Source organism: Heptranchias perlo, chromosome 18 (genome assembly GCF_035084215.1).
Source record: "Heptranchias perlo isolate sHepPer1 chromosome 18, sHepPer1.hap1, whole genome shotgun sequence".
Taxonomy (NCBI): Eukaryota; Metazoa; Chordata; class Chondrichthyes; order Hexanchiformes; family Hexanchidae; genus Heptranchias; species Heptranchias perlo.
Genome location: NC_090342.1, coordinates 1,975,176 through 1,994,008, shown reverse-complemented (window position 1 = coordinate 1,994,008; position 18,833 = coordinate 1,975,176). Strand labels below are relative to the sequence as shown.

General features: G+C 45.2%; 1 protein-coding gene across 1 annotated transcript in view; it reads left to right on the top strand.

Moving 5' to 3' along the window:
- endouc (endonuclease, polyU-specific C) overlaps positions 1-18,833 on the top strand; it is a 41,047-nt gene that overhangs the window by 6,646 nt on the left and 15,568 nt on the right. The window contains exons 2-4 of the mRNA XM_067999210.1: positions 15,973-16,072; positions 16,837-16,948; positions 18,489-18,610. Of these exons, the coding sequence (XP_067855311.1) occupies positions 15,973-16,072; positions 16,837-16,948; positions 18,489-18,610 (334 nt within the window). The remainder of the gene's footprint in view (positions 1-15,972; positions 16,073-16,836; positions 16,949-18,488; positions 18,611-18,833) is intronic.

Below are 18,833 nucleotides of genomic sequence, written 5' to 3'. Positions count from 1 at the left end.
TTAGGTTTCAGTTAGACAGTGCCCCGTTTCCGCAGCTTGGCTGAACATTTAGTTCTGCTGCTCAGTTCGTACACACTGTGAACCTCTTTTTGGAGTTAAAGAAAGACTTGCATTTATATAGCGCCTATCACAACCTCGGGATGCCCCAAGGCGCTTTACATTGGTTTTAGTGATGTTGTTTGAGGGATAAATGTTGGCCAGGACACCAGGGAAAACTCCTCTGCTCAATAGGAGTTGCTCTGCATGTAGCGTTGAGCTGAATTGGTGTGAGAATATCTTCTCTCCAAACCCTTAGATACTGAAACAATTTCCAGATGGAGTTTGGATTTGTCCTGAGATCTCACTTTTGCTTGAACTGCTCTTTCTGAATTGTCTGGGGTAAATCAAACAGATTTGGGGGTTGGGACTTTTGCCAACGTTAATTAAACTGGCAGTGGGCTCGTTACCCCAACACTGCTACTGGGTTCCTTTCTCTGCCGCCTTTTAACGCTGCTTGCTGCCATTCTTAGTAAAAACTCCACATTAATGTTGTGTAACTAAACAATATCTGAGCTGCATGTTTGTACGTAAAACATTGCCTTAGTACGGCTGTGAAGGTGAACAGGTGTATAAACGAGACAGTTCTGCTCAATGTGCCCATTCAGATTCCGTCTGAGTTTAAGTTATATTAGTGGGCCTCGGCATAAACAATTTTCAATTATTGAGACTTAGCTTTCAATAGAAAGTGTGCTCTTAAAATGGGTCCTAGCCCACAAAGAAATAAGCAGGATAGCCCAAAATGTCAGCCTTCTAAATGGTTTGTCGTGTAATATGTAAGAATTGAGTATAAATCTGTTTGTAATTTGTAAACAGGAGGTGAGCTGTATTAAGGCAGGAAGTGCTTAAGAGCGAGTGCATTTTTAGCAGCATTCAGTCCTTTAGCTGCTAAAATGCCTCCTGTTCAGTCTGTCCTCAACATCCCTCGATTCATTAGCAATTGTTACTTTGATCAGCAAACGTAAAATGCTGCAAATAAGTAGCAGCTAAGCCGCTTACAGTGTCTGATCATGTTTAAATCAATACCATTTCTGTTAAGCGTAAATAAATATTTCAACAATTTGGAGTCCTGTCATGATTGTGCTTTTTTTTAAAAACGGAAATTGATCTGGCCAGATCCTCTAGACAACCATGACGCATTGGATGTACCGTGGTCCGTAGACTGGTGGGATTTAGTTCCCCCAGCCCCTCCTATCCCCCTCGGTAGGTCAGTTAGTAAAGGAAATGTATAACTACAAGTGGAACTGCACCCCACCAGGAATCGGCACTATCAGAGGGGCAGAAATTGGTAACCAGCATGTGCTTGCTTTCTAAACCACACCATGTGTAATCATCAAAGTACTTACTGCAGCACAACGTAAAATGGTCAAACCAGAGCTGATTATATTTCAGAAGCTGTTTTCATTTCAATTAGAAAAATAAAAAAAACTTTCCGAAGGGAGTTTCCTGACCTCTGCATCCATTGAGCAACTTATAGCTTGTAGTTCTGAGCCGAGTCTGTTATTTACGATACAGATCTCGAGCAACTGCCGTTCAAAACGTTTCAAAGTGCATTTTTTTGACATCTGTACTTTTTGAAGTGTAGTCACTGTTGTAATGCAGGAAAAGCAGAAGCCGGTTTGCGCACAGCAAGATCCCACAAACCGCAATGAGCTAAATGACCAGATCCTCTGTTTTAGTGATGTTGATTAAGGGATAAATATTGTCCCAGGACGTCTGGGAGAACTCCCCTGCTCTTCGAATAGTGGCCGTGGGATCTTTTACATCAACCAGAGAGGGCAGACGGGGCCTCGGTTTAACATCTCATGAAAAAAATGTAATGTTGCACCGACTGGGGTAACTCATTTTGAGCAGGTATGGAACGAAGGTGAAAATAAAAACAATAACATTTTGACAATGTGATTACTGTTGCTAATTCAAATAGCAACATTTTGAGATTGTTGGAATAATATTGAACATAGCACTAGTTCCATAAACAGCTGGGAATATTTTACCAATATAAATAATTTCTATCTAATCATACAAATATTGGAAGTATCTTCTCTTTTTATACTGAGTAATTTCTTGTTAGCCGCAAAAAATGCGAAGTACTGGACGTCCTAAAGTAAGCTGAGAAATGTTGTTGCTTTGATACCTGGCACATTACTGTGCAGTTTAAAATTCTGATTCTTCTTCCTCATTATGGAGAGAGCAGACTTTGCTAAACTCTGATGATTTTGTAGTTGGACCATCCCAGGAGCAATTCAAGCCATCATTAGACCTGTTTTTATGCAAAATTATAAATATCGCTTGCGATCTGAGAGCTGCCTTATTTACATAATCTCTTGAGACATTCTTAACGGCCTTGGGATGTTTTCGTAGGTTAAAGGCACTAGATAAATGCAAGTTAAGACATCCGACTACCTAACCCACTTGCCCTTCTGGCTATTGGGCTGTGTGACTTGTGGCTTGTCTGCTTCCTCTCTTTGCTGTAATTTCCTGCAATGTTTTATCCTATCTTCAGTGTGTTGCCCAAAAGGCAACGTCCAATTTGTAATCTGTACCTAGAGGCTGATTAATTAGGGCTTAGTTTATATTGATTCTCAGGATGTGGGTGTCGCTGGCAAGGCCGGCATTTATTACCCATCCCCTGGTTGCCCCTTGAGAAGGTGGTGGTGGTGGTGGGCTGCCTTCTTGAACCACCGCAGTCCATGCGATGTCCTCTTTTGCTCTTAAAGTCTGTAGTGTGAGCTCCGCCAGCATGTCCACGCCAGCATGTCCACGCACAGCATTGCTGCACAGAAATGAGAGTTTTGAACTGTCACAAGCCTTTTAATTCCATTATATGATTTTAATATCTTCTAACGCTCAATCTGCAACTCTTTCAGTTCTCTCTCTGGTGAGCTGGTCCCTGCTAGATGAATGGGGGAATTTTATTTATTTTTAAAATGAATAAATACAGAAGGCAGTGGTTAGACACCAAGGCTGGTTCACCTGTTTCTAACTCTCTCATGAAGGTATCTGGAACCTGATTGGCCACAGGCCGCTCAAAAACATTCCTGTTGTTCAGGCAGGAAAATAAATTTGGCCGCGGTCACTCAATGCAAATCATTTTTGATTCTAAGAGCTTCAGATTAGAAAGTTATTTTTTTTTAAAAGAGTAAACCGAGGTTGTGTTTAAATTCTTTTGCAAAAATGTAGTGTATTTGGGTGTGTGATTGAGATGCAGTGTATTTGGGAACATGCGTAGATGTATCGCAACTACATTGAGTTACACTGAGTCTACAACACAGAAACAGGCCATTCGGCCCAACCAGTCTACACCGGCGTTTATGCTCCACACGAGCCTCCTCCCTCCCTACTTCATCTACCCCTTCTGGATACCCTTCTATTCCTTTCTCCCTCGTGTGCTCATCTAACTTTCCCTTAAATCCATCTATGCTATTCGCCTCAACCACTCCTTGTGGTATCAAGTTCCACATTCTAACCACTCTCTGGGTAAAGAAGTTTCTCCTGAATTCCCTATTGGATTTATTAGTGACTATCTTATATTTATCATCTCTAGTTTTGGACTCCCCCCAAAAGTGGAAACATTTTCTCTACGTCTACCCTATCAGGTCACCCCTCAGCCTTTTCTAGAGAAAAGAGCCCCACCCTGTTTAGTCTTTCCTGATAAGTCCATCTCAGTTCTGGTATCCTCCCTGGTTTTTTTTTTGCACCTTCTCCAATGTCTCTATCCTTTTTATAATATGGAGACCAGAATGGTGCACAGTGCTCCAAATCTGGTCTAGCCAAGGTTCTATACAAGTTTAACACAACTTCTCTACTTTTCAATTCTGTTCCTCGGAGAGGTTTAGAGTGCATTTTTGTAAAAGCATGGCAAATAAAGTTGTTTGAGCTGCAGGCACAAATAGCCACAAGGGAATATGATGCAGTGGCAATAATGGAGACCTGGCTCAAAAAAGGGCAGGATTGAGTACTAAATATTCCTGGATACAAGTTGTTCAGGAAAGATAAGGAGGGGGATGGCGTGGCAGTATTCATTAAGGAGAATAATGCAGCGCTGGAGAGAGAGGATGTCCTTGAGAGGTCAAGGACAGAATCTATTTGGTTAGAGTTAAGAAATGATCGAGGTGCCATTACACTACTGGGTGTATTCTATAGGCCACCAACTAATGGGAAGGATATAGAGGAGCAAATTTGCTGGAAAATTTAGAGAGATGCAAGAACTATAGAGTAGTGATAATGAGGGACTTCAACTATCCTAATATAGACTGGAATAGTAATAGTGTAAAGGGGCAAAGAGGGGGAGGAATTTCTGAAGTGTGTTCAGGGGAACTTTCTTAGTCAGTATGTTTCGGCCCAACGAGGAAGGAGGCATTGCTGGATCTAGTTCTGTGGAATGAAGTTATTAGTTATGGAAAAGGACAAGGAGCAATCTAAAGTAAAAATGCTTAATTGGAGAAGGGCCAATTTTAGTGAGTTGAAAACAGATCCGGCCTGGTAAATTGGAATCAAAGATTGGCGGCGAAACAGTAATCAAAAAACGGATGGGCTTTAAAGAGGAGATGGTTTGGGTACAGTGTAGGTACATTTCCCACGAGGGGGAAAGGTAGGGCAACCAAAGCCAGAGCTCCCTGGATGACAAAAGAGATAGAGAGTAAGATGAAGCAGAAAAAGGGGGCAAATGACAGATGTCAGGTTGATAACACAAGTGAGAACCAGGCTAAATATGGAAAATATAGAGAAGTGAAAAAGGAAATAAGAGGGGCCAAGAGAGTATGAGAATAGATTGACGGCTAACATAAAAGGGAATCTTCTTTACGCATATAAATACCATACTAGAACTAGGGGGCATAATCGCAGGATAAGGGGTCGGCCACTTAAGACTGAGATGAGGAGGAATTTCGTCACTCAGGGTTGTGAATCTTTGGAATTCTCTATCCCAAAGGGCTGTGGATGCTGAGTCATTGAGTATGTTCAAGGCTGAGATAGATGGTCGGTGATCAGCCACGATCTTATGGAATGGCGGAGCAGGCTCGAGGGGCCGCATGGCCTACTCCTGCTCCTATTTCTTATGTTCTTAAATGGGTAGTAAGAGGAGGGGTGGGACTGATGAGGGACCAAAACGGAGATCTACACATAGAGGCAGAAGGCATGGCTGAGGTACTAAATGAGTACGTTGTATCTGTCTTTACCAAGGAAGAAGATGCTCCCAGAGTCTCAGTAAAAGAAGAGGTAGTTGAGATACTGGATGGGCTTAAAAATTGATAGAGGAGGTACTGGAAAGGCTGGCTGTACTTAAAATAGATAAGTCACCCGGTCCGGATGGGATGCATCCTAGGTTGCTGAAGGAATTAAGGGTAGAAATTGTGGAGGTACAGGCCATAGTCTTCCAAACATCCGTAGATATGGGGGTGATGCCAGAGGACTGGAGAATTGCAAATGTTACACCCTTGTTCAGAAAAGGATGTAAGGGTAAACCTGGCAACCACAGGCCGGTCAGTTTAACCCTGGTGGTGGGGAAGCTTTTAGAAACAATAATCCAGGACAGAATTAACAGTCACTTGGACATGTGTGGATTAATAAAAGAAAGCCAGCACGGATTTGTTAAAGGCAAATCGTTTTTACCTAACTTCATTGAGTTTTTTGATGAGGGCAATGCAGTTGATGTTGTGTATATGGACTTTCAAAAGGTGTTTGATAAAGAGCCACATAATAGGCTTGTCATCAAAGTTGAAGCCCGTGGAATAAAAGGGGCAGTGGCAGCATGGATACGAAATTGGCTAAGTGACAGGAAACAGAGAGTAGTGGTGAACGGTTGTTTTTCGGACTGGAGGGAGGTGTACAGTGGTGTTCCCCAGAGGTCAGTACTAAGACCACTGCTTTTTTTGATATCTTGGTCTTGGGTGTACAGGGCACAATTTCAAAATTTGCAGATGACACCGAACTTGGAAGTGTAGTAAACAGTGAGGAGGATAGTGATAGACTTCAATAGGACATAAAAGAGCTGGTGAAATGGGCGGACACATGGCAGGTGCAATTCAACGCAGAGAAGTGGGAAGTGATACATTTTGACAGGAAGAATAAGGAGAGGCAATATAAATGAAATGGTACAATTCTAAAGGGTGTGCAGGAACAGAGAGACCTGGGGGTATATGTGCACACATTTTTGAAGGTGGCAGGATAGGTTGAGAAAGTGGTTAAAAAAGCAAACGGGATCCTGGGCTTTATAAATGAGGCATAGAGTACAAAAGCAAGGAAGTTATGTTGAACCTTTATAAAACACTAGATCGGCCACAACTGGAGTATTGTGTCCAATTCTGGGCTCTGCACTTTAGGAAGGATGTGAAGGCCTTAGAGAGGGTGCAGTAAAGATTTACTGAAATGATTCCAGGGATGAGACACTTCAGTTATGTGGAGAGACTGGAGAAGCTGGGATGGTTCTCCTTAGATGAGAGGAGATTTGATAGAAGTGTTCAAAATCATGACTGGTTTAGATAAAGTAAATAAAAAGAAACTGTTCCCATTGGTGGAAGGGTAGAGAACCAGAGGTCACAGGTTTAAGGTAATTGGCAAAAGAACCAAAGGCGACATGAGGAAAAGCTTTTTTACGCAGCGAGTAGTTATGATCTGGAATGTGCTGCCTGAGGGGGAGGTGGAAGCAGATTCAATCGTAGCTTTCAAATGGGAATTGGATAAATATTTGCAGGGAAAAAAATTGTAGTGCTACGGGGAAAGAGTGGGGGAGTGGGATTAACTGGGTTGCTCTTACTAAGAGCCGGCATGGGCTCAATGGGCCGAATGGCCGCCTTCGGTGCTGAAACCGTTCTATGATTCTAGAAATGAACCCCTTTTTTATGCCTTTTTTATGGCCTTATTAACCTGTGTTGCTACTTTTAGTGATTTAAGTACCTCTATCCCCAGATCCCATTTAGACTCTTATTATCCAAGCAGTGTGTGGCCTCCTTATTCTTCCTACCAAAATGTACCACCTCACACTTATCAATATTGAAGGTCATTTGCCAATGACATGCCCAATCTGCAAGTTTATTAATGTCTTCTTGCGTTTTAACGCATTCTTCCTTTTGTCAGCAAATTTTGAAATTGCACTTCTGAATCCAAATCGTTAATGTAAATGGTGAACAACAGTGGTCCCAGCACCGATGGGTATCTGGGTGTGTATGAGAGATATGTAGTGTATTTGGGTGTGTGTATGTGATGTGTAGCATATTTGAGCGTGTATATGAGATATGTAGTGTATCTAGGTGTGTGTACGAGAGATGTAGTGTATTTGGGAACACCTGTGTGAGGTCCCCACAATTTTCTGACTGATGATCCCTGTAAGTCCTCTCCTCGCTGGGAGCAGCTGATCTGGGAGTTGGCCCTGATATTCCCTCCATTTAATAAAAGTAACTCCACCGCAGTAGCCTGATTCAAAAGGCACTCATCGTTGCATGCCGACTTATTGTGAATGTTTCCTCAGCGTAAGGTGTGTATTTTAGTGATCACTGGCTTATTGGGGAAACAAACTCCATGGGACTTACCTACAAAACAGTGTCTGCACTTCAAAAGTAATCTAATGGTTGTGAAGCACATTTTGAACTTTGGATATACAAGGTGCTGTATAAATTCTTTCCTCCTTTTATTCTGTTCAATAAATGCTACACTTTGGTTTTAAAAATAATCCTTTTATCTGTACAGCAGTTTTAAATTTATTCAGTTTCCACACATGCGCAATTTCTGCTTTGACTTTGGTTTCTATGATCAAAGTATTGCAGGGACATTCTTTGTAAACGCTGCATTGAAGACCCTGCTGATGTGGTCTGTGCCATCAGTGGCTGTGATTAATTCCATTTCTAGTTTGAGCAATTAATGGGTTCCTGCCCAGCTAGAACTGCAATTTACTTTTTTATATGACAAAAATTCCCCCAACCACATTTTGTGTGTCCAGTAATTAAAATGCTGCAACTTTAAGCCTCCTGATAATGATCTGGAACTTTATATACCAGATGATTTAGATAAAATACAACCTAACTCTACATAAACTTCAGAACGAAGGAGAAATGAATCTTTTGGTTGCAGAGTGTACTTGTCACAGGAACCTCTCTGCCCTTGAACAGACGGCAGTGTTAGAATTCCGGTTTCTCCCAACGTTCCTCATTCAATGAGGTAGCAACAGTGCAGTCCCTGGGAGCAGACGATGCTTCCTGTGAACTGGAGTTTACCTGGTCACCCATTCAGTGGATGAACAATTGTTTTTTTTCTGCTCACACAATTGGGAAAGTGTGACCGGCTCACTCTAAAACTGACAGGTGGAAGAACAACATACGAATAGATTCTATATTTCAGGCTAAACTACACTAATGTTGTAAAATAGATTCATAAAACGTCCCTGCACAGAAACAGACTGCTCAGACCATCTCTACTGCTATTTTTCTCGACACAAGCCAGCAAGTCTAATCCCACTCTCCATACCCTTTACTATCCCACCCTGTCTAATCCCACTCTCCATACCCTCACTCCCCGTCCCCTTTAATATCCCTCCAACTTTTTTTATTCATTCATGGGATGTGGGCGTCGCTGGCGAGGCCGGCATTTATTGCCCATCCCTAATTGCCCTTGAGAAGGTGGTGGTGAGCCGCCTTCTTGAACCGCTGCAGTCCGTGTGGTGACGGTTCTCCCACAGTGCTGTTAGGAAGGGAGTTCCAGGATTTTGACCGAGCAACAATGAAGGAACGGCGATATATTTCCAAGTCGGGATGGTGTGTGACTTGGAGGGGAACGTGCAGGTGGTGTTGTTCCCATGTGCCTGCTGCCCTTGTCCTTCTAGGTGGTAGAGGTCGCGGGTTTGGGTGGTGCTGTCGAAGAAACCTTGGCGAGTTGCTGCAATGCATCCTGTGGATGGTACACACTGCAGCCACAGTGCACCGGTGGTGAAGGGAGTGAATGTTTAGGGTGGGGGATGGGGTGCCAATCAAGTGGGCTGCTTTATCTTGGATGGTGTCGAGCTTCTTGAGTGTTGTTGGAGCTGCACTCATCCAGGCAAGTGGAGAGTATTCCATCACACTCCTGACTTGTGCCTTGTAGACGGTGGAAAGGCTTTGGGGGGTCAGGAAGTGAGTCACTTGCCGCAGAATACCCAGCCTCTGACCTGCTCTTGTAGCCACAGTATTTATGTGGCTGGTCCAGTTTAGTTTCTGGTCAATGGTGACGCCCAGGAATTTAATGGTGGGGGATTCGGCGATGGTAGTGTCAAGGGGAGGTGATTAGACTCTCTCTTGTTGGAGATGGTCATTGCCTGGCACTTGTCTGGCTTGAATGTTACTTGCCACTTATCAGCCCAAGCCTGGATGTTGTCCAGGTCTTGCTGCATGCAGGCTCGGACTGCTTCATTATCTGAGGGGTTGCGAATGGAACTGAACACTGTGCAGTCATCAGCGAACATCCCCATTTCTAACCTTATGATGGAGGGAAGGTCATTGATGAAGCAGCTGAAGATGGTTGGGCCTAGGACACTGCCCTGAGGAACTCCTGCAGCAATGTCCTGGGGCTGAGATAATTGGCCTCCAACAACCACTACCATCTTCCTTTGTGCTAGGTATGACTCCAGCCACTGGAGAGTTTTCCCCCTGATTCCCATTGACTTCAATTTTACTGGGGCTCCTTGGTGCCGCACTGGGTCAAATGTTGCCTTGATGTCAAGATTCCGAGGGGCTTGACAGGGTAGATGCTGAGAGGTTATTTCCCTGGCAGGCGAGTCTAGAACCAGAGGGCATAGTCGCAGGATAAGCGGTCGGCCATTTAAGACCGGTAGCATAGTGGTTATGTTACTGGACTAAAATCCAGAGTCATGAGTTCAAATCCCGCCACGGCAGCTGGCGAATTTAAATTCAATTAATTAATTAAATTCAATTAATTAAATAAAAATCTGGAATTAAAATACTAGTATCAGTAATGATGGCCATGAAACTACCGGATTGTCGTAAAAACCCATCTGGTTCACTAATGTCCTTCAGGGAAGGAAACCTGCCGTCCTTACCCGGTCTGGCCTATGTGTGACTCCAGACCCACAGCAATGTGGTTGATTCTTAATTGCCCTCTGAAATGGCCTAGCGAGCCACTCAGTTGTAAAATCTCGCTACGAAAAGTCATAATAAGAATAAAACCGGACGGACCACCCGGCATTGGACCACGAGGCACCGGACACAACAACGGCAAAACACCAAGCCCAGTCGACCCTGCAAGGTCCTCCTTACTAACATCTGGGGACTTGTGCCAAAATTGGGAGAGCTGTCCCACAGACTAGTCAAGCAACAGCCTGACATAGCCATACTCACAGAATCATATCTCTCAGCCAACGTCCCAGACTCTTCCATCACCATCCCTGGGTATGTCCTGTCCCACCGGCAGGACAGACCCACCAGAGGTGGTGGTACAGTGATATACAGTCAGGAGGGAGTGGCCCTGGGAGTCCTCAACATTGACTCTGGACCCCATGAAATCTCATGGCATCAGGTCAAACATGGGCACGGAAACCTCCTGCTGATTACCACCTACCGTCCTCCCTCAGCTGATGAATCAGTCCTCCTCCATGTTGAGCACCACTTGGAGGAAGCACTGAGGGTAGCAAGGGCACAAAATGTACTCTGGGTGGGGGACTTCAATGTCCATCACCAAGAGTGGCTCGGTAGCACCACAACTGACCAAGCTGGCCGAGTCCTGAAGGACATAACTGCTAGACTGGGCCTGCGGCAGGTGATGAGGGAAAAACTTACTTGACCTCGTCCTCACCAATCTACCTGTCGCAAATGCATCTGTCCATGACAGTATTGGTGGGAGTGACCACCGCACAGTCCTTGTGGAGATGAAGTCCCGTCTTCGCACTGAGGACACCATCCAACGTGTTGTGTGGCACTACCACCGTGCTAAATGGATCTAGCAGCTCAAAACTGGGCATCCATGAGGCGCTGTGGGCCATCAGCAGCAGCAGAATTGTCTTCCAGCACAATCTGTAACCTCATGGCCCGGCATATTCCTCACTCTACCATTACCAACAAGCCAGGGGATCAACCCTGGTTCAATGAGGAGTGTAGAAGAGCATGCCAGGAGCAGCACCAGGCGTACCTAAAAATGAGGTGCCAACCTGGTGAAGCTACAACTCAGGACTACATGCATGCTAAACAGCGGAAGCAACATGCTATAGACAGAGCTAAGCGATTCCACAACCAACGGATCAGATCAAAGCTCTGCAGTCCTGCCACATCCAGTCGTGAATAGTGGTGGACAATTAAACAACTAACGGGAGGAGGAGGCTCTGCAAACATCCACATTCTCAATGATGGCGGAGTCCAGCACGTGAGTGCAAAAGACAAGGCTGAAGCGTTTGCAACCATCTTCAGCCAGAAGTGCCGAGTGGATGATCCATCTCAGCCTCCTCCCGATATCCCCACCATCACGGAAGCCAGTCTTCGGCCAATTCAATTCACTCCACGTGATATCAAGAAACGGCTGAGTGCACTGGATACAGCAAAGGCTATGGGCCCCGACAACATCCCAGCTGTCGTGCTGAAGACTTGTGCTCCAGAACTAGCTGCGCCTCTAGCCAAGCTGTTCCAGTACAGCTACAACACTGGCATCCACCCGACAATGTGGAAAATTGCCCAGGTATGTCCTGTCCACAAAAAGCAGGACAAATCCAATCCGGCCAATTACCGCCCCATCAGTCTACTCTCAATCATCAGCAAAGTGATGGAAGGTGTCGTCGACAGTGCTATCAAGCGGCACTTACTCACCAATAACCTGCTCACCGATGCTCAGTTCAGGTTCCGCCAGGACCACTCTGCTCCAGACCTCATTACAGCCTTGGTCCAAACATGGACAAAAGAGCTGAATTCCAGAGGTGAGGTGAGAGTGACTGCCCTTGACATCAAGGCAGCATTTGACCGAGTGTAGCACCAAGGAGCCCTCGTAAAATTGAAGTCAATGGGAATCAGGGGGAAAACTCTCCAGTGGCTGGAGTCATACCTAGCACAAAGGAAGATGGTAGTGGTTGTTGGTGGCCAATCATCTCAGCCCCAGGACATTGCTGCAGGAGTTCCTCAGGGCAGTGTCCTAGGCCCAACCATCTTCAGCTGCTTCATCAATGACCTTCCCTCCATCATAAGGTTAGAAATGGGGATGTTCGCTGATGACTGCACAGTGTTCAGTTCCATTCGCAACCCCTCAGATAACGAAGCAGTCCGAGCCCGCATGCAGCAAGACCTGGACAACATCCAGGCTTGGGCTGATAAGTGGCAAGTAACATTCGCGCCAGATAAGTGCCAGGCAATGACCATCTCCAACAAGAGAGAGTCTAACCACCTCCCCTTGACATTCAACGGCATTACCATCGCCGAATCCCCCACCATCAACATCCTGGGGGTCACCATTGACCAGAAACTTAACTGGACCAGCCATATAAATACTGTGGCTACGAGAGCAGGTCAGAGGCTGAGTATTCTGCGGCGAGTGACTCACCTCCTGACCCCCCAAAGCCTTTCCACCATCTACAAGGCACAAGTCAGGAGTGTGATGGAATACTCTCCACTTGCCTGGATGAGTGCAGCTCCAACAACACTCAAGAAGCTCGACACCATCCAAGATAAAGCAGCCCGCTTGATTGGCACCCCATCCACCACCCTAAACATTCACTCCCTTCACCACCGGCGCACTGTGGCTGCAGTGTGTACCATCCATGGGATGCACTGCAGCAACTCGCCAAGGCTTCTTCGACAGCACCTCCCAAACCCGCGACCTCTGCCACCTAGAAGGACAAGAGCAGCAGGTACATGGGAACAACATCACCTGCACGTTCCCCTCCAAGTCACACACCATCCCGACTTGGAAATATATCGCCGTTCCTTCATTGTGGCTGGGTCAAAATCCTGGAACTCCCTTCCTAACAGCACTGTGGGAGAACCGTCACCACACGGACTGCAGCGGTTCAAGAAGGCAGCTCACCACCACCTTCTCAAGGGCAATTAGGGATGGGCAAAAGATGCTGGCCTCGCCAGCGACGCCCACATCCCGTGAACGAATATAAAAAAAAACTCAGAGGATTGTAAATCTTTGGAATTCTCTACCCTGGAGGGATGCGGATGCTGCGTCATTGAATATATTCAAGGCTGAGATTGATAGATTTTTGGACTCTAGGGGAATCCAGGGATATGGGGATCGGGCCGGAAAGTGGAGTTGAGGATGAAGATCAGATGTGATTTGATTGAATGGCGGAGCAGGCTTGAGGGGCCGTATGGCCTATTTCTTGTGTTCTTATGTCATTCTCACCTCACCTCTCCTGGAATTCAGCTCTTTTGTCCATGTTTGGACCAAGGTTGTAATGAGGTCTGGAGCCGAGTGGTCCTGGCAGAACCCAAACTGAGCATCAGTGAGCAGGTTATTGGTGAGTAAGTGCTGCTTGATAGCACTGTCGACGACACCTTCCATTACTTTGCTGATGATTGAGAGTAGACTGATGGGGCGGTAATTGGCCGGATTGGATTTGTCCTGCTTTTTGTGGACAGGAGATAACTGGGCAATTTTCCACATACTGGAACAGCTTGGCTCGAGGCACAAGCCTTCAGCACTGCAGCCGGGATGTTGTCGGGGCCCATAGCCTTTGCTGTATCCAGTGCACTCAGCCATTTCTTGATATCACGTGGAGTGAATCGAATTGGTCATTCCTCATACCCTTTAATATCCCACCCAGTCTAATCCTACTCTCTTCCAATTCACTAATAATAATCGAGGTAACAGTAAGACTGTGACGGACGGGCAGCAGCAGCGAGGGAAACATGAGGCTTTCAGATTGGTGGAGAGAACACACGACAACAGTTGAAGTACTGAGGGTGATGGAAAGGGCAAGAGAGTGAGAAAAGGTGGGACAAGAACAGGGGAAAAATGTTTTTGGTTTTATTTTTTGACTTTGAGCAACATCGCGGAGGATTGACTGTTACTGGGAGCCCAGCTTATTATAGAATGAAAGTGGAGTGTGGAGGGGAGGCAGAAGAGCTGTTGTCTGGCAGTGTGTGACTATTGATGTGCTGTGTGCTCTTTTCTTTTAGAAGGCTGATTAAATTTTTATATAGTCTGGCTGGTTTGGTCTGTAATAATAACATTGAAAACTCACTTCATTAATCAAATCACAGAGTAAAATACCGTACTGCCCTCTGCACCCTCAGTGTAGCGCCCTTTCCTTCAATGTATCCTGTACTTCTCATCCATCGCACAGCTTCCACGACAAAAAGAAAGTAGGAACTTGCATTTATATAGCGCCTTTCATGTCCACGGGACGTCCCAAGGTGCTTTACAGCCAATGAAGTACTTTTGAAGTGCGGTCACTTGTAATGTAGGAAACATGACAGCCAATTTACACACAGGGAGATCCCGCAAACAGCATTGAGATAATGACCAGATAATCTGTTTTAGTGGTGTTGGCTGATGGATAAATATTGTCTAGGACACTGGGGAGAACTCCCCTGCTGTTCTTCGAAATAGTGCCATGGGATCTTTTACATCCTCCTGAGAGGGCAGACGGGGCCTCAGTTTAACGTCTCATCTGAAAGACAGCGCCTCCAACAGCGCAGCACTCCCTCAGTATTACACGGGGAGCGTTAGCCTGGATTGTGGGCTCAAGTCTCTGGAGTTGGGACTTGAACCCACGACCTTCTGACTCAGAGGCGAAAGTGCTACCACTGAGCCACGGCTGACATCTGATGACAGGGCATTTAGAAATATGAAAACTTAATTTCTTTTAAATGACCTGCTTGTAACCAGGACACTCCTTTCGCCCCAGTGAAACGTGCAAAGTGATGCTGTAAAAATAGTGAAGATTTATTTGTTTTACAATTATTACTGATGGATTCTGTACAAAAATGAACTTTATAAGTTCAGTTCATGAACTGTTTCGAGTGTGAGTTATTGATCAAACTGAAAGATTTGTCCCACCGTATGGCTGATTAACCGGGCACGCGGGCTGTCCGATGAAGAAGTAGATCGAGAAAGTACAGGGCCAAGGACGAGCATAAATTGGTGAAACCACGTGAGGATTATTATGCTCTCCTTTGGATGCTGTTCCATAAACTTTTAAGTTTTTAAAAGTGACTGGGGAAATGGTGCACGGGGAGCCTGGAGTAAAAATCCAAGAACCAAAATCACAATTTAAGGTAAATCGTGATTTTTTTTTTAAATTTGTTCTCAGGATGTGGGCGTCACTGGCAAGGCAGGCATTTATTGCCCATCCCTAGTTGCCCTGAGAAGGTAGTTACTTAAGGAGCATATCCTTCACACCCAGTGGGGTTAACCTGAGGAATGGAGCCCCACTCCGTGCGCTGAATGCAGGTGTAGGTGAAATCTCCAGAACGGACAGGTTCGTGAGGAACGGTGAGAGGGAACAGACCTGGTGCCAAGGCAGGAAGGGCAGCAAAAATCATTGTGTGCAGGCCCTAAACAAGGACTTCATTAACCAATGGGCTGAATAGTCATCTCCAGTGCCTTGTATTTTGAGAGTCAAATAATTGGGTTTTGTCCAAAAATGTCATGACCAGGAAGTGAAGGACACTGTATCTATAACCCAGATGTTTTGACTCATCTGTCTTGCATTTAAACTGTTCTGTACGGTGGGTTATTTCCCTCTAACTAGTTTCTGACCTGTAATTCCACTTTCCTACATTACAACAGTGGCTACACTTCAAAAAAAAAAGTACTTCATTGGCTGTGAAGCACTTTAGGGCGTCCTGAGGTCATGAAAGGTGCTCTAGAAATGCAAGTCCTTTCTTTATACAGTATCCTAACAGACTGGCTGTGTTTGCTCGTGTGTGGGAATGTGTGCGACACACTCGAAAGCTACAACCAGCACTAAAGAAAAGCGGTGAACCCCAAAAGAATGTTTTCATATTTTGTTGGTTTTTTTTCTTCCAGACTGGTAATGAATCAGGATCTTTCCAAGATACTGAACGAGCTTTGGAAAGCAGATGAGAATCGATTTCAGCCGGGGAAAGACTATCAGATCTGCGTGCAGGTTGGCATATATTTAAATTAAATTTTATTTTTTAAAAGTTTGAAAATGCAAAATACTGCAGGTGCTGGAAATCTGAAATAAAAACAGAAAATTCTGGAAATACTCAAGTCAGGCAGCATCGGTGTAGAGAGAAACAGAGTTAACGTTTCAGGTCGATGACCCTTCATCAGAACGTCTCCAAAACTGTTTTTATGCAGATGTGAATTATATGGGGCTGGGGGAGGATGAGGACTTTGTGTTCTGTGGGGAGGTGGGGAATTGACTTTGTATTATATGGGGGTGGGGAGAGGACTTTCTTGTATGGGGGGGCAGGATTATGGTAGATGGAACAGTTGTGAATTTAAAAGGCTGACAGTGATGCCATGATTCTCTGAGCTTGAGATTGGTGCTTTGTCTTAACGCTTAGCAGTTTCCCAATGGTGGCCATGCTGATGGGCGAGTGTTTCACCACAGGGGATGGAAATCACATCAGCTCTGGTTCCTGTTGTCCACCAGCAGCACCAACAGAGGACTGGGAGCTGCTGACCTGGCCATTCACAGAGATGTAGGATGCTGAGAAAGGAATGGGGACAGACCTGGGAAAAGGCAAGAATTGACAGTGCTGATCAAGTTTGATCGTTTTTAATGTGCGACAAGATGGAATTTGCATAGAGCAGTATTGGACAGTGTTGGCTATATTGGGATGTGTATAGAACAGTATTGGGTAATTTTGTTTATGTTGCAGTCAGATTGGCAATAAAAGCTGCCTTTGTTTTCTCCTGCAGGGTAAAGCGTCATATGTCGCTGCTGGAAGTAACAATGCGAGGGATAATGCTCGCAGGCCACTGTTCTCCTACGTAAATGAGGAGCGTTTACGGTCAATTAAGTCCTTTGCTAGTATGTTCTATGATTCACATTTGTTATGACGTGTTCAATAACCATTTCAGCTGACTATATAGGAATCACAGTCTGTATTCGTCACATTTGAATTCACAGTTTGATCATTGAATCTGAAATCTATAGATCTGATGGGATACTTTCACTGTTTTCCTTCTGACTTGTCATTTACATCTGGTTCTGGGTTATAATTATACTGGGATTAGGCTGTGGGTTTTCACACTGAAACTGACACAAGCTGAGCTGTTCACTAGTGTAGTAACTTTCACCATTTTGTACACTTTGTGTATTTTGAGAACTTTACATTTAGATGATGTCAGTATCTGTATTTGGGAAGTGAGTGGGGCTAACTTCTACAGAACACTGAGGACAGTCAACGGGATAAAGAAACACAAAGGACATTGCATTGGGTCCCGGCCCCTCCGTCCGGCCCCTCCGTCCCGGCGCCCCGGCCCCTCCGTCCGGTGTCCCGGAGCTCAGTGGCTGCTCAGTACTGGTAGGATTTGCTTTCGCTTTGGAGCGATTATTTCCATTTGAATGATTACAATAAACCCTCGTGTGAAGGAAACTGACTGCTGACAATTGAGTCAATCCCGGCCCAGAACTCCCTCAGGCCCTGGAATCTGGAGTAAAGCAGCACGAAAGACCAAGTGCATTTTGGAGCTTTGTGTGTGTGCGTGCGTCATGTGTAGGGGTCCAACTGCGAGCTTCTCTCTCCCAACAGCAATTAACTTCCAGTTGACCTCAGAGTTTACAGTGATTAAGGGACAGGCCAGTTTAAACAGAGCTCCACTTGAGCAGACTATTGCATTATGTAGTACATGGTAGAGTGCTGCTGTGTTTTTTTTTATATTCATTCATGGGATGTGGGCGTTGCTGGCGAGGCCGGCATTTATTGCCCATCCCTAATTGCCCTTGAGAAGGTGGTGGTGAGCCGCCTTCTTGAACCGCTGCAGTCCGTGTGGTGACGGTTCTCCCACAGTGCTGTTAGGAAGGGAGTTCCAGGATTTTGACCCAGTGACGATGAAGGAACGGCGATTATATTTCCAAGTCAGGATGGTGTGTGACTTGGAGGGGAACGTGCAGGTGATGTTGTTCCCATGTGCCTGCTGCCCTTGTCCTTCTAGGTGGTAGAGGTCGCTGGTTTGGGAGGTGCTGTCGAAGAAGCCTTGGTGAGTTGCTGCAGTGCATCCTGTGGATGGTGCACACTGCAGCCACTGTGCGCCGGTGGTGAAGGGAGTGAATGTTTAGGGTGGTGGATGGGGTGCCAATCAAGCGGGCTGCTTTATCCTGGATGGTATCGAGCTTCTTGAGTGTTGTTGGAGCTGCACTCATCCAGGCAAGTGGAGAGTATTCCATCACACTCGTTATAACACAGCACATTGTCCCACTTACTGTGAACAACGCTACAGGGATGCACTGGTATGATTATTTTTAAAGATCTTAGTTGCACATTTTGAGTTACTTTTAAAGATCATGTTTTTTGGGGAAATCGGCTGTGCACTGTTCCGAAATGTAATATTTAATTTTATTTATATAGCGTTCACTGTCCTCTTGGACAACTATGAAACTTCGACTGGAATTGCTGAGGTGGTGACTCCTGAGGAAATGGCTGAAAACAGTCGCTTTCTCGACGCGATTCTCGAAACAAAAGTCATGCAGGTGGGTGGTGTTTTTAAAAAAAAAATAAACTTGTGAACAGCATTATATGGACACCACTTATTTAAAAAGTTTATTTACTGAATTTATAAAGCAGACAGTGACTCGAACTGTTAAAATAATATGGTAACAGTACATCAAGTAAGCACTTCCTGTCTGTCACACTTTGGACTGGAGTCAGGTTTGTGTTTCACTTCAAACAAAGGAATTCTCCAGGAACACAACA